The 15,401-nt window shown below is 37.9% G+C and overlaps 1 protein-coding gene across 1 annotated transcript; it reads left to right on the forward strand.

Moving 5' to 3' along the window:
* The first annotated feature begins 5,559 nt into the window (after positions 1-5,559).
* Positions 5,560-15,184, forward strand: LOC110640905 (uncharacterized). The gene is made up of 7 exons (XM_021792448.2): positions 5,560-5,900; positions 6,657-6,742; positions 7,578-7,724; positions 7,850-7,958; positions 13,133-13,256; positions 14,166-14,436; positions 14,729-15,184. Exons 1-7 carry the CDS (start codon positions 5,777-5,779, stop codon positions 14,834-14,836), a joined length of 969 nt encoding a protein of 322 aa, XP_021648140.2. The 5' UTR covers positions 5,560-5,776; the 3' UTR covers positions 14,837-15,184.
* The last annotated feature ends 217 nt before the right edge of the window (positions 15,185-15,401 follow it).

A 15,401-nucleotide genomic window follows, 5' to 3' on the forward strand; every position in this document is an offset into this window, starting at 1 on the left:
TTGTCCTGAAAGCCGTTTTGGACACTTCCTCATTCCTGATTCTCAACTGATGGTAGCTTTGATCGCAGTCTATCTTGGAAAAGAATCTAGCTCCTTGAGTGATCAAACAAATCATCGATCCGAGGAAGTGGATACTTGTTCTTCACGATCACCTTGTTCGGTATGCGTAGTCAATACACAACCTCAATGACCCATCTTTCTTTCTTACAAATAGCACAGGAGCGCCCCAGGGTGAAGTGCTCGGGCGTATGAAACCCTTGTCCAAAAGCTCCTGTAGTTACTCCTTCAGCTCTTTCAATTGTCTTTGGTGCCATCCTCGTAAGGTGGCATTGATATGGGGTTTGTACCGGCACAACATCAATGCAAAACTCTATTTCCCTTCTGGTGGCAACCACGAAGCTCCTGCAGGAAGACATCCATAAATTCTCGACAACAGAACATTTTCCATGCCGACACCTTCTGAGATGTATCTCTCACCAATGCCAAATACCCTTGGCATCCACGCCTCAACATTTTTACGGCACTAATTGCGACACCAAATTATATGGAGCCACGCTCTGTCACCATCAAAGCTAAACTCTTCCACACCGGTATGTGGAAATACACCTTTTGTTCTGCGGTCTAAAGTGGCATAGTGAGTTGACAACCAATCCATCCCGTGATTACATCAAAATCCATTCTTGGTAGAGGAACTAAGTCTGTGGGAGGATTTTCCATCCACTACCACCTGGGCTACCGGAAAAACCATATCTACATCTATGTTGTCACTAAGTGGGGTAGCTCTTGACAAAGGGCACTCTAAAGTTGTAAGGTTTCTACCCAACCTCATGGCAAACACGGGGAGACAAATGAGTGCGTAGCACCGGATCTATCAAAACACGAGCCTCATAAGAATGGACGGAAGAATACCGCCACAAGCGCATTGGAAGCTCGAGCATCTGGTGGGTCGGGGTGAAAACCGAGCTTGACCCCTACCCCGAGTAGCGAGAACCTTGATCTCGACTTCTACCTCTGACCGCCTCCAAATCCACGTCCCCCTTGTCCTCGGCCTGTTGTAGGCCATCACTGCCATGTTGGAAGTACCCGGATACAACTGGCGAGGAACATTTGCAACAGAACCCTGTGACCCCATCTGTGGCTCGCTGAACATGGGGCATTCCCTAGCAAAGTGACCTGGTTGGCCACACACAAGCATACTCGACCCCATCAAACAAGGTCCTGAATGTCCTCTTCCACACTGTGCACACGGTGCCAAAGAGGATCCTGAACCAGACCCAGAACTGCTGTACCCCGAACTGTGACCACTGCTGGATCCGTACCCTGGTCTGAATCCTCGTGGTTTGTGTCTAAAACCACTTCTCTTGTTCCTACTCTTTCCTCTGTAATTACTCTGGCCACCACTATCCGGAGTACCCATTTGGGGAACACCGGTAGAACCCTCTGCTCTGTTTTTCTTTGCTCTTCCGCTGTCATCCACAGCATAGCTAATCTCTATCTGTCTGGCTCGATCAACTACCACGTCAAAAGACTGATCAGACATCATGGCCAGGTTTGCATACCTCCTGTCAAGCCCCTTTAGGAATCTTTTCACCTTCATAGTCTCTGTAGATACTGCTGTAGGGGCATATCTGCTCAATTCCAGAAATTCTGTAGCATATTCATCTACAGACCTGCCATTCTGTCTTAAGGCCTCAAAGGCCCACTGCTTCTGATCTCTGAAGCTTTCTGGCACAAACCGATTGATAAAAAGTTCCACAAACTGAGCCCATGTCAAGCCCTCCATCCGGGGTAACACGTAGTCATTCATCCATTGTCTAGGCATAGGCCCCATGACATGCTGCATACACTCTATCAGTCTTCTATCAGTCAACTGTAATTCTGTTCCTGCCTGTCTGCAGGAATCCAAAAACCGATATGCATCGTCTGACACATCATAAGTACCAGGCACCAACTTCTTGAAATTTATGATCTGTTTGTAAGGTTCCCCTCTTGGTGCGGTGGACTGCTGCTGCTGTGGAGGGTGGACCATATACTGCGCCATCATGTCGATGGTTCTCTGCAGACCAGCTAGAGTAGCTGCCATGGGGTCCATGGGACCCTGTGCCATAAAGGCTTGATCCTGTACTGGGGGTGGCTGCTCCTCTACTTGAGCAGCTCTAGGCCTCCTACCCCGCCTCCTCGGGGCAGGCGCCTCATCCTGTGCCGACACCTCGTCAGGCACATCTGGTTCTGGTGCAGTGGCAGCTCTCCTGCTTCTACGCATTTTCCTGAAATTCAGCAGCATTAGCCCACAAAATTCAAAACTGCACATTATACAGTTCTATATACTCATATTTACACATAATTATTTGAAGCAGAAACTAGAAGCAAAGATGACAATGCAAGACGAATATGGACCCTATTTTTCCGCATGTGACTCCTAGTAGACTCTTCCCAACACTTTAGACAACATTCCCTAAGAATCTGGAGCCTAAGCTCTGATACCACATTTGTCACGACCCAACCTATGGGCCGGACCGGCACTAGGACCTGGGCCAGCCTAAAGCCCCCGAGGCCCGTAGTAAGCCTAACTGTTCATTAACCCAACTCTAAGGCCCATTTGGACCCAAATTCAAGAAAACAAACGGACAGAGTCCAGCCATAAAATGGACTTCCCAACGGGGAGTTTTCGACTCACCCGACCTGTAAACATAATAATACTCAATTGGGGAGCTCAGCTCACCCTCCACATACTCATAGCATCATAAAAGAAATGGGAGCTCAGCTCCCTCATCTAATCCATCAAACAGACATAGAATATTAAGTTTACAGGTCCAACATGATAATAATATTACAGACCAAATTCAAATAATTACTGCTAACCCATGCGAATATTATAGGAGTAAATAAAATTACACAAATATTGATAAACAACCTGCGAAGTAGAAAAGCAGGTTAACCCAGAATAAAATATCCTCCTGTGGCCTGTAAAAATTTTTGAACAGGAGTGAGCGTTCGACTCAGAGAGTAAAATATCAATTTTAACCATAATCTCTATAACTATCTAAAACTAATGCAACCTGTGGAATGAAATGCAACATCAGCAATAATTTCACATCATAGCATCAAAAAGGTAATTTGGAGCACTCACGCACCCTGTAGCATCAATCATAATATATGGGAGTGATCCCTATCTGACTCTCTTAAATCCAACTTTGGTGTCGACCAAAGAACTCGGCTCGGACTTCCACTTAATAACCAAATCGAGGTCGGTGAAGAACTCAAGCCGTGACTACCCCTCGAAGGATCGGGTCCCGTGAAGAACTCAAGCGTGACTACGTCCTATCCATAGTCCACACCACATCACACGCACGCCAACGCACGCGCTGCTGCTCCAAATTACCGCAACAACATTCATGGCACTTTATGATTATCAATGCAACATTAATCGTTCCTTGAGTTTATCTACATAATTATATGCATATAAGTGATGCATGGGCATCTGAACATATAATAATATCGAAATTACAATTAAAATTAATATTTTACTCACAGGACTTGTGACAATCACTTTGGCGGTGGGCGGAGGAAGAAAGGCATCCGGCTCACCTAACAATTTTATTACAATCATTTAATAAATTTGACTCAATACAAACAAAGAAAAAGACCAATACGTCCTAAGTCGTGCCGAAAATCCGGCAGAGTCTCTCCTATACCTAGGACCTACCCAACCTGCAAAAACTGCCCAAATAAGCTCTAAAAATTCTAAAACTTTGCCCCGCGGTCCTTAGCAATATTATTAAGCTATTGCAAAAAGAATCATAATTTTCTAAGCTACCACGAATATTTTATGGATTTTTAATCCTATTTAAGCACTAGAAAATTGCGAAAAAGCAAGGTTCGGGTTTACCTTTGCCAATTCCGACTTCGGGAACGCGCTCGGGACGTCTGACAATGGGGGGCTAGCCAAAACCTCGGTCCAATTCGGAGACTTTTCCGGTAATGGGTGCATGCAGTAGGAATTTATGAACCGGTCGACTGTCGAATTTTCGCGAATCGAGGATACCTACACGAAGCCCATAACACGGGGGTTAGTACATAAATTTTTCAGAATTTTCTAAGCTCATTAAATGCTTGGAAAAATACTACGAAGTTTCGTGGGACCCACCGAAAAACGGTGTCGGAAAAATTTGAAATTTATGTCGCCACGAAGCTCTCGACGAGTGGAGCGTGCTGGTACCCTCGGTTTTCTCGTGGGATTTACGGTTTTCGAGAAATCTAGCCCAAAAGTCGAAATGGGCTAAAATCTTCCCGAGCAAAAATCGGACAAACCGCTCGATGGATTTCGGCGTTCTTGGTGTCTATGGAAAGCTCTCGCCGAGTAGATGATTTTAGACATAAGACCCGGTCCAATTGGTGGCCGGATCGGCCGGATTTTGGCCGGAGAAGACGAAACGCCGCGCGCGCGAGGGAGGGGATTCCCGGGCGGTTCCATTGCTCGGGCAATGCACATTGGCGGTGGTGGCGCCTGGTACTGGGGTTGGTGTGGCCAGGGGAGGGAGGAGAGAGAAAAGAGAGAGAGAAGGAAGAGGGAATGTCGCGCGCGGGAGGAAGAAAAAGAGAAGAAGACCGGTCCGATCCGGTCCGGTTCGATTCGGCCGGTTCGATTCACAATACAAAATTTTGAATTTTTACTTTGCCTCGGGATCGAAAACGAGGTCCAAAAATTCCGAAAAAATTTCAGAAAACTCAGAAAAATACGTAGACTCCAAATATATTTTTAGTTTTACCACGTGGTCTTTAAATTAATTTTTAAAATTCATCAAAGTTTATATTTTCGAAAAATCGAACCCGATTTTTAAAATCCGAAAAATCTCAAAAAAATTCCTAAAATTTAAATAAAATTAAAATACCAAAAATGCTCATAAAATTTAAAATTTTGGGGTGTTACAAAAAATTTAATTTTTATAAAATTTTTACATTTTATACCATAAATTTATATAAAGCAATTACAAAAAATTATCATACTAATAGAAAAATAATTTTAACATTTTGCAAAAATACAAAGATATAATATTTTTAAAAATAATATAATAAAATATTATTTATAATTAATAATAATTTTATATGTTTTTATTATTATTAAATTAAAATAATTCAATTCATTATTGTTAATTTAAAATAATTTTTATTATATTAATTATAAAAAATATTCTATTTATATATTATTGAAAATAATATTATTTTCATTAATTTAATATATTTTTATAAAGTATTAAAAAATAAATATCACTTTTCATAAATTTATAAAATAAAATATAAAAATTTTATAATGTTTAAATTATTTTTATAAATAAAATAATTATTATATTTTAAAAGTAATTATAGAAACTATAATTCATTTAATAAATTAATTAAAAAATATTTATTTGAATTACATATTAAACCATACACAGTATACATATATAACGAGTCCTCGTCAGGCATAGTTGAACTTGAGTTGAAGTGAGGAAAGGAGAAGGGATAAAACAGTAAATAAATAAAAAGACGTGGACATTATTCTACCACTGGCAAGGCAATTACTTAATTTTCTCTATTCTTCTTTTTTCTTCCACGCTCTGACGCTTTCCATTTCCACTGCTCAAACTGAAAAACACTGGAAGAAAATTGGCTCCTCCACTCAAAGAGGAAGTCAAAATTCAGGGGTTTTCATTAATTTAACATCCATTAATGAAAATTTTAAAATTCTCAATCTAATTTGTTAGTAATTTTAATTAATCCTCTGCCTCAATTTCCTATGGCTGATGATTCTGATTCTTCTCCTCTGGTCCCTCCCTCTCCGATCGCCGACCCCAACGAGATCGACCTCGAGGCCGGCCCCGGCGACCAAATTCAGTGTCGAATTTGCCTTGAAACCGACGGTAATGTTTCTCCTCCCTCCACCTCTTATATTCATTGCTTAGGTTTCACGATTTCTAACGCCTTCATGTCATTTTTCTGTATTACTGCTTTCTTTTTTGTTTGATGTTTAGTTTGGGGTAATCGGACGAAGTATAACTGTATAACATCTTTGAATTTGTATTCCTACGTTTGGATGCATCTTCTCTGTGTTTTTCCCTGGATTGTTGAAAATGTGGCAAGTTTTTTATTATTAGTTTTTTTAAAGTTGTTCTTTTTAAGCTTTCATCAGCGGAGGTTTTTGGGCTTTCTTTTTTTTTTTTCTTTAAAAAAAAAAGAAACTGATTTATTAGTATCATCATTGTTATCTGAGCTATAGGCGGCTGCAATAGTTGGGAATTTAGAGTGATGTCACTTGTGTCTGAAGCTTTGGCCATTTTGTTTGTCATTTCTCTTTTGGTTATTAGGTTTCATTTTTAGACATAAGCATTAATTTGAGTCTTCAATTATGCGGTTTTTTTCCCCTGTTGAAATGTAGAAACGTTGTTAACCAAGATAATCTTTTCTAACTTGTATCTGACTGCCAAGGATTTGATTATGAATATTCATGTGTCTCAGTTACTTGGTGCATTAGAGCTTTTGTCTACAGAATACCAACACTTTTCATAGCTTTTCTTTTGTAATTTTGTTTTACATGCTCTATTAATAGGCTTTGTATTTTTGAGTTCAGTTGGACATTTTTGGCTGACCCCATTTATTTCATACCTTTCCCTGCTTAGGTAGGGATTTTATTGCACCATGCAAATGCAAAGGAACATCAAAGTATGTGCATCGGGAATGCTTGGACCATTGGCGGGCTGTTAGGGTATGAATGCCATCTTCTTTCTCTTTATCATGATTGCTAAATTAGTAATTATCAGTTCTTGTATGAGCTTAGTGATATAGGTGTACCATGTTACAGATGATCCACTGTTGCTTGCATTCCATGCAGCTGCATTTTGTGATGTAAGTATGCTTGTGATCTGAGTCATCCAACTGAAGCCCTTTTGAGAGGCCAGTGATCAGTCAAATGGTGTTGAGATGTCCTGGAGCATGTACTTATAGGTCTATGTTGTAGAATTGTCAAAATGTTTTCTATTTAATGCCATCTTCTTTGGTAATACTTGAAGCAGAATGTTTTTGTGTAAGAGGCAATTGCATTCAAATGTGTTTGTGTACTTCAATGTTGCATCCCTTATGTTTGCTGTGCAATATATGCTATGTTCATGTAAAATGCATTAATTCTGATTTACTAATTTACTTGATGTCTTGGCAGTCTGAACTTGCTTTAAAGTAGACGTCCTATTCTTTCTTGATACGGGTACACTGTTGGTCCTCCACTTCACATGCTGATTGCATGTGTCATTGTTTATACACTTTTAAATTTGGCTCTCTGGAGGCAGTCTGTACTTTGTAGATTGTTTTGGATATGTTTGTAGGACTATCTTGTTTTGCTTGTAGCCATTCGCTTTCTGTAGTTTTCTTTTCAAGTTTTTATAGACAGCTGATGATTAATGAAGAAAAAAAGTTTAAGCTTTTGCACAAGGTGTTGGATCTTTTGACATGCATGCACATTTACTTTGATAGTGGAGCTATTTAATTATGTCCTGATCTCAATTGTTCCTTATTTTTGGCAATTATTTCTCTTTTATTTTTTGTAGGAAGGGTTTGCATTTGCTCATTGCACAACCTGCAAGGCCCCTTACCATTTGAGAGTTCATGTTGCTGCTGATAGGAAATGGCGAACTCTGAAATTTCGGTTCTTTGTGACTAGAGACATAGTGTTTATATTTCTAGCCGTTCAGCTTGTAAGTCATCAATTCCCTAATTTTTTTTTTTATTTTATCCAGTTTAGTTTACTTGCTATATTGTTTCCTTACCCCATCTGCCCTTTTTCCCCCTTTTTTATTTCAAAAAATTGTTGTTTGTGCAGGTTATTGCTTCACTTGCATATTTGGTGTATTTAATTGATAGTTATCAGCATTCCTGGCTTCGACATGCATGGGGCTTGGATAATGAGCTTAGTTTCTATTACATATGTGGTAAATCTTAAGAACCTGAACTAATGGTTATCATAACGCTTTTCCATGCATACCTGTGGTTGTTGGCACTGTTCACCATATTTTTAAATGTTACTGGCCTTGTCAGTAAAGAGAGTTGTCCACATGGATCTTTTGATGATATTGTCACTTTTAATGTTGCAGCAAAATGCCTTAGTGTTTCACATGAATTTCATTACATTTTTATATGTAACATCCCAAAATAATTGTCATACCACAGAAAGGTGCAACAATTTTGTGGTTTGAATTTGAATTGTGGAGTTGCAAACTGTAAAGAATTGATTATCAGAGTTGGAAATTCCATTATTTAAAATGCAGTCAGAAATTTGTAGAAAATTGATTTTAAGCCTTTCAAATTATAATAAACTCCATGAATTTTATTAGGATGTTTAAAAACTTCATGAATTGGAAATGTAGAGTTAGAAGCTCTGCATTAAAGTAAAGGCCTAATGTCAAAAAAAAAAAAAAAAGTCCACTGAAGATAAATTGAGGTCTGAGATGGAAAGGAGGGGGGAACCCTTTTTTGTGAATTGGTTTTGGGCTCTTTTGGATGTGAGATGAACTAAATAGATTCTAAGAAAGAAACTAAAAGTTTTGGTGTCCGAGATATGTGGAAAGATTTGATGGTAACACAGATAAGAGGCTGGAAATTTCTTGGAGGTGATTGAATTTGGTTAAGTCTCCATGATTCAAGGATCTATCCCTTCCATGCTTATAGACCATCGCAAAGGAAAAATATTATCAAGGATAATGAGCTGTAATCAAGAATCTGTAGCTTTCATTCTTGATAGTAATAGTTCTAAGAATGTCAGTGGTAGCTGCTTTAGCGTTACCAGATTCTGATAATTTTCCTTTGCACTACAATCTTATAATTACAGTAGTTGCAAGGAGTTAAAAGCACACAAGTGACTTGCAGCAATAGCTTAATGCCACCTTTGAAGACACGGGTTCTTTGGTGGTAGGACTTGATGCAAGGAAAATGTCCCAATATAAAGTCCATTTATCAAATGCATTAGAAAATCTGTTAGCTAGGGCTAGTTTCATTGTCAATATACAGAGTGGACGGACCATATTGCAAGTGAGCAACTGTGCATTGATGAATCTTAGTAACATTTCCTCTGTAGAATTCTGTGTTTTCTCCTCTGCTACTCTTTATTTTGTTTTCTTCCTACTGTTTCCTCTGAGTTCGTGCTATTCAAAAACAGTTAAGTTGAATTCATAATGCAACTTGCATCCTCCCCCCACCCCCCACCCAACAACCCCACCCCCACCCCCGGCTCTTCCTCTATCTCTCTCTCTCTCTCTCTCTCTCTCTCTCTCTCTCTCTCCCCATCCATCCCTGTCCCCCCTCTCTACCCTTTCCCTTTCTCCAGCTAAAACTGCACTCAAATGTGAGTCCAAATATTTAACATTTTATATAACCAGGGGTGAGTAATCAGTGGGTTCAGTTGGTTTGTAGCCAAATTACACTGAACTTAACTAATAATTTTTGTTTCATCAGTTATTTTGGCCATGAAATAGCGATGAAGGTTGAAATTTAAACAACAATTTTATGCTCAAGTTTCTTTCTTTACCTCAATTGAACTTAATACCTATGGCCGCCACGACAATTTAACATAAAGTAGTTAAAACTCAGTGATGAAACAACCCATTTGATTATTCTAGCAACACACACACACACACACACACTCACACACACTCACACACATAGAGAGAGAGGGATTGTAATATTACCTTATAACCCTCAAAATTCCCAGCAAACAAAAGCTTGAAATTATACATTCAATACAAATGATGTCCGAAAGATATCCGAAATCCGTGATAATGAAAAAGTGAAGGATAAAGGCCCATTCAATTTGGCCAAGAAAAAGAGATTAAAGATGGAAAAGGGTAAAGTCGAGGCAGGTTTTTAAAGGAAGCTTGAGAAATTTTAGGATATTAGGGGTAGAAAAGGAATAGGATGACAGATCTTAATAGTGAGGCTTGAGGGCTATGAAGAATAAAAACTTCAAAATGGTGCATTTAGAGCTGATGTAAAAACAGATTGGTTTATTTGGTGCATCCATCTGTAACATTTTAAAACTCAACTGATAACCAAAATCCATTTTTAAAATAAATAAAAAATAAAAACTGAACTGAACTGAAAATTAAAATAACAAAAATGAATTGACCTAATAACATTGGTTCTATTTGGTAATTCAGTTTCAGCTGAATAATGCTCTCCTCTGTCTAATTGGAATTTTGAGTAAATATCTGTACACAAAGCTAAACCAGCACTGCAATATGGACATATCCATAAGCAAGATTTACACAATTCCTGAAAGCAGCTGCAACTGAGGAAAAAAGCTGTAATGGTTCATCACCACTTTCAAAATCGAGTGCTAATCATTTGATCTAATGAGAAAGATAGGGTGGCAAAAAATTGTATTTTTTATGCAAATTTCATGATGTTTAAATGGAGATAAAGAAGAGGAAGAAATGGCATCTTAGTAAGTAGTTAATTGCTCTTAGGTTGGATTTTTTCACAAAATTAATGATGGTTTTCTTCTATCAGAAAGAATAGCTTGCATTTGGGCAAATTTATGAGCATTTTATTAGTTTTCCATTGGAGAAAGGGAAAGGAGGGGGAAGGATGGGTGGGAGGGAGAGATGCATAGGAAAGGGGAGAAAATATTTCAACATTTTATTTTTTATATCTCAATTAGTAATAGAATATATATTTTTTTTATTTCATTTTTACAAGTTGTTTAAAGTTGAAACCAGTTTCTTAAATTAGAGAAAAAAAAGCCAAAATTAAAAGGTTTTGTAAAAATTGAAAAATGTGAAAAAATTAGGTGTTTTTTAGTCAATAGGCCTTTATGCAATGAAATATAGCAAGTAGCACAAGGAATACCTTCAGTTTGGCCAGACTAAAAACTATTGTCCATAAAATTGTGATAGTGGGAGACTCCAAGATTGAAGGTGAGAAGTAAAGTGGAAGGTTGTGCATTTACTAAATCATAGTAGAAAAGAAAGTGAACCTTTGTGCAAGCCATTACCTTTGTTTTGTTGCTCATGCTTGCTAGAAGAAAATTTTGTACATGCTAGTCTTGATAATCAAGACAAGAGCAGATCTTTATTCTGCCTGAATTTTTTTTTTATGCTTTTCTGGCTTCTTGGTTCTCTAGAACAATGGAGGATGCCTTGCTGATTTACTTTTTGGTAATTGTCTGCTACATGTCTTCAAGACCCTTCATAGAGTTTGCAACCCCAATTTATTTATTCATGAAAGGAAGGCCACATCCTTTTTTCCTTCCCTCTCTTGAACTGGTCATGGTCTGGTTTTGGGCCGTGGCTTGGAAGGCCCTGAACTTCCACATTATGGGGCCATTCCGAAAACGGTTCTGGCTTGATGCAATCCAACAGTTGAAAATTTTCCTCTTTTTCCAAAGAAAGAAGTGGTTCAAACTGGACTAATGTGCTGAACTATTGGTTCTAGTCCAGTTCAAGCTTCAAGATGAATTCTGTCTGCTTTGGGCCCATAGTTATTAAAGGCTCAAGGCGCGAGGCGCAAAAAAAAAAAAAAGTCAAATAAATGTGAATATACCATCAAACTTCAAATAACATAAAACTAAAAATACTAATAACTAATAAGCATTCAAATACTAATATATTAAAACTTGAATAGTCTTTTAATGTTTTATAACTAAAGTGAAGTAATTATAAAATAACTACTCTTCAAGAATAGCATCATAATCTTCTACATCTTCATCCTCTTAATACTCATTTTCAAAATCAATATCTTCATCATCTCCCTCATCTTTAAGAACTAAAGGAGTATTATTTAGCTCTCAAGTTAGATTGGCATAGATCTTGAAAGAGGTGTGGATGTAATTTTTTTTTTTTTTTGAAAAGATAATGAGTAGTAGTGTAGAAAATGAAAATATGGGAGGTTTGTGATTCTCAGTGTGTTAGTTTGATGAGATTTTGGTGATTAGTTATCACCAGCGATACTAATTTCGAAAACCAATAGATTGATAAATTTCGAGTTGAGTGCTAGTGCTTTTTGTCAATGGAAGTACTTGTCGAATGTGGAAATAAAAAAAGGTGTGCCTTTCTAGAGCCTTGTGCCTGGAGCAAGGTGCATGCCTAGACACATAAGGCGCAAAAGGCGAGAGCTTGGTGAATGTCGCCCGCCTTTCTCCTTTAGAGGACTAGAGGTGCTAGGGCTGGAGCTTGGTGAGCCTAAAGCTTGAGGCGTGCTTGAAGCATGCCTTTAATAACTATGTTTGGGCCCATGAACCATTGACTGATTCCACTCCCAGGCTTGGTTAGGTTGGTTCCGGTCCAGTTATGTGTCTAACCCGGACTAATGTGCTGAACTGTCGGTTCCAGTCTGGTTCAAGGTTCAAGACGAATTTGGTCTGCTTTGGGCCCATGAACCATTGACTGATTCCGGTCCCGGGCTTCATCAGGCTGGTTCTGGTCCAGTTATATGTCTAATTCGGATGGCCTGGTCTGGTTCTCACTAATTCATGTACCGCTAGAGTTCAACTTTTCCCTAAAGCATCCACATATCTATGTCAGATATGGCTAAACTATTTCAGATAGACTGCAACTCAACTTGTACTCCAGTAGTGCTACCTTTCTTTTCTTGAAGTGGTGACACATCTGCCTTTCTATAAATGCACTTTTTTCCTGTTTTGGTCCTTGTATTTTCTCAAATCCACCTTAGATTTTTTTTTTTTAGCTATACTAATTTTATGGATGTTATTTTTTCTACTGCCAAATACTCAATTAAACAGTATAGCTGGCTTAATTTTATCAGTATCTTATATGGAATTTACCTTTCAGCCTAACATAAACTTTATTGCCGCATAGCATTCTGTCTGTACTCCATTTGTTCTCACCTTGATCTAACTGCAACAATTTATTATTTTTTGGTTGGATATTTGTGCTGTTTCTAAGTTGATGTTAAAGCTGTTCTTGGGTTTTATTTGATCAGTGGTTTGGGCCTCATATGTTGCTTGCTGATTTAGAAATTTGTCATTGAAGTTTATAATCTATATGAAGATAAAACAGTGTTAGCCATTTCTGAATTTTGCGTATTCATGTTTTCTGTTATAATTGTTTGCTAGAATATGTGGATGGCATCTTTATATGTATGTGTTGTACAGGTGCACTATTGTTTTTTGCTTTGCTGGGGCTGTCTGGGTGCTTCATTACTTGTTATGATCGAAGAGTTCGCAATGATTTGGCGCAGCCTTGCCGAGAATTATGTCTTTGTTGCTGTCAGCCTGGGTATAATAACTATACTATTTGTTATTTTGGAAGCTGATGCAGATTTTTTAGTTCTTGCTAGTGGTTTGATTTTTACAGGAGCTGAGAATGATATGAATTATTTTGTTCTTTTCTTGTGGCTTGTTGATTTTTGGAGCAATTAAACTGTTTCCTCTCTCCTTTCCATGTCCCCCCTTCTCTTCCCTCTCTTTCCCTTTTCTCTTGTAAGCTATGTTTATCATAATACTTTGAGAGAGTGATATAGTTCCTCATTGTCTCTGCATGCTCCATGGAAGGAATGAGGAATTTGAAAGGAGTTCTTAAGGGTTGAAGGATTTTAAATCATTATTTGAATTGTTCTTACTGTGAAACTCATATTACCTCTTCTCTGCTCATAAAAGGAACTGCATTTAACCTCTCCCTCCTTTTCTGAGCTTGAAATTAAAAAAAGCCTTTTGCATATTCTGTTTTCCTTGTTAACATGAACACTATGATGACTGTCATTCATATATTGTAACGTTTAGAGCCCCTATGATTTGAATTGAGGTTTTTCTCATTTTTGCTTGTCTATTTTGTAACCTGTTTAAGCAGAGGAAAGGAGGGACAGCCTTTCTAGTAATTTTGAAACCTGCCTTTAAAAGCTAGCACTTTCATCTCCTCGTATCTTGCTTTAAGCAACCAATTCTTCTGCCTAAATTTAGCCAGCTTTCTTTCACCTCCTTGTGTGTTGTAATTTTATGATGATACTTTACCCAAGTTGCCTTTGTGCTGTCTTGTACTGGATTATTAGGCCAATAATAAAACAAATTGTAAATGGTTTGCCTGGATATTTGACGAACGCATCTCTTCATCTTTCATCTCACTAAGCTGTGGTTATCGGATTCAGCCAGTCAAATTGGTTATAATTTGGGTTGGTTTTCTTATTTGCAGAATGTGTGCAGACTGCCATTTACCTGGCACTCTTTGTATGTGGACTGACTGTACCACTTGCTTTGAAAGTTGTGCAAGTGCTGCTGGTGAATGTGGTTGCTTGGGAGGTGCTGGTGAAGCAGGGCTACCATTGTTATTTATAATGGCTTTGATTGTTCTGGGACTATTTACGGTGATAGGCATATTCTATAGTGTTTTAGTAGCTACTATGGTTGGACAGCGAATTTGGCAACGGCATTATCACATACTTGCAAAGAGGATGCTCACAAAAGTGAGTGTCTAACCTGTTGGCTTCTAATCTCATTAAGTCCAAGGATCTTTCTGCACTCTGTTGTTTGCAAATTTGACTTTATGATATTGATTAAAAATTGGTGTATTTTGGGAGTTGACATTTCCACATTGGCACATATATTTGGTATTTTGGTTCACTTTGTTTTTCACATCACAACCTTTGTTACTGGGTGGTGCATCATATATTAACTATTTGACATGTAAGCAAATTTTATTTGCCTAAATATTAGCTTGATTTGATTTTATTTTTTCAACTCATTCTGCTTTGTTAGGAATATGTTGTAGAGGATGTCGATGGTGAGATGACGGGATCTGATTGGTCTCCTCCGCCACTTCCGCCTGAGCATGTTCAGCAGCTGAAAAATCTGGGTCTGTTATGAGTAAAGGAGGCGATATCATTTATCACAGCACAGGAATAACATACTCTAGAGATGGACTGGTACTCTATTTTGGTAGGTCACTCTGTACCGCGAGCCTTTGGACTTTATTTAGTGCAAAATACCTAGGTAAGAAAATATCAAAGGCGCTTTGATGTTCTTCAAAATTACATTTACAAATTTGTAAAGGATAATTTGTGAAAACTGAAACAAGGTGTCCTGAAATTAACTAACAAAACATGTTTCTTCATCTATTTCATGTCTGTAACCTATCAAAGAAGAAAAAAAAAAATTCTGTATTATTATATTTGTTTATAGCATTAAGCATTACTTGTAAGAATTTGTATGGTATTCTGAAACTATGTATTCCAGTTATTTATTTATTTATTACACATTACCACAACATAGAGAAAGTGTGATAAGTTAGTAAAAGAAGAACCGAGAAGAGTAAGGAAGAGGCATAAGATGATGCGGAAGGAAATAGTATAAAAGGATTTATAAATTTTGTATGTTGATGCAAACTTGATAGATAATAGAGTTGAATGACGAAAACGGATTCGTATAGTCG

The sequence above is a fragment of the Hevea brasiliensis genome, chromosome 10, assembly GCF_030052815.1.
Source record: "Hevea brasiliensis isolate MT/VB/25A 57/8 chromosome 10, ASM3005281v1, whole genome shotgun sequence".
Lineage (NCBI taxonomy): Eukaryota > Viridiplantae > Streptophyta > Magnoliopsida > Malpighiales > Euphorbiaceae > Hevea > Hevea brasiliensis.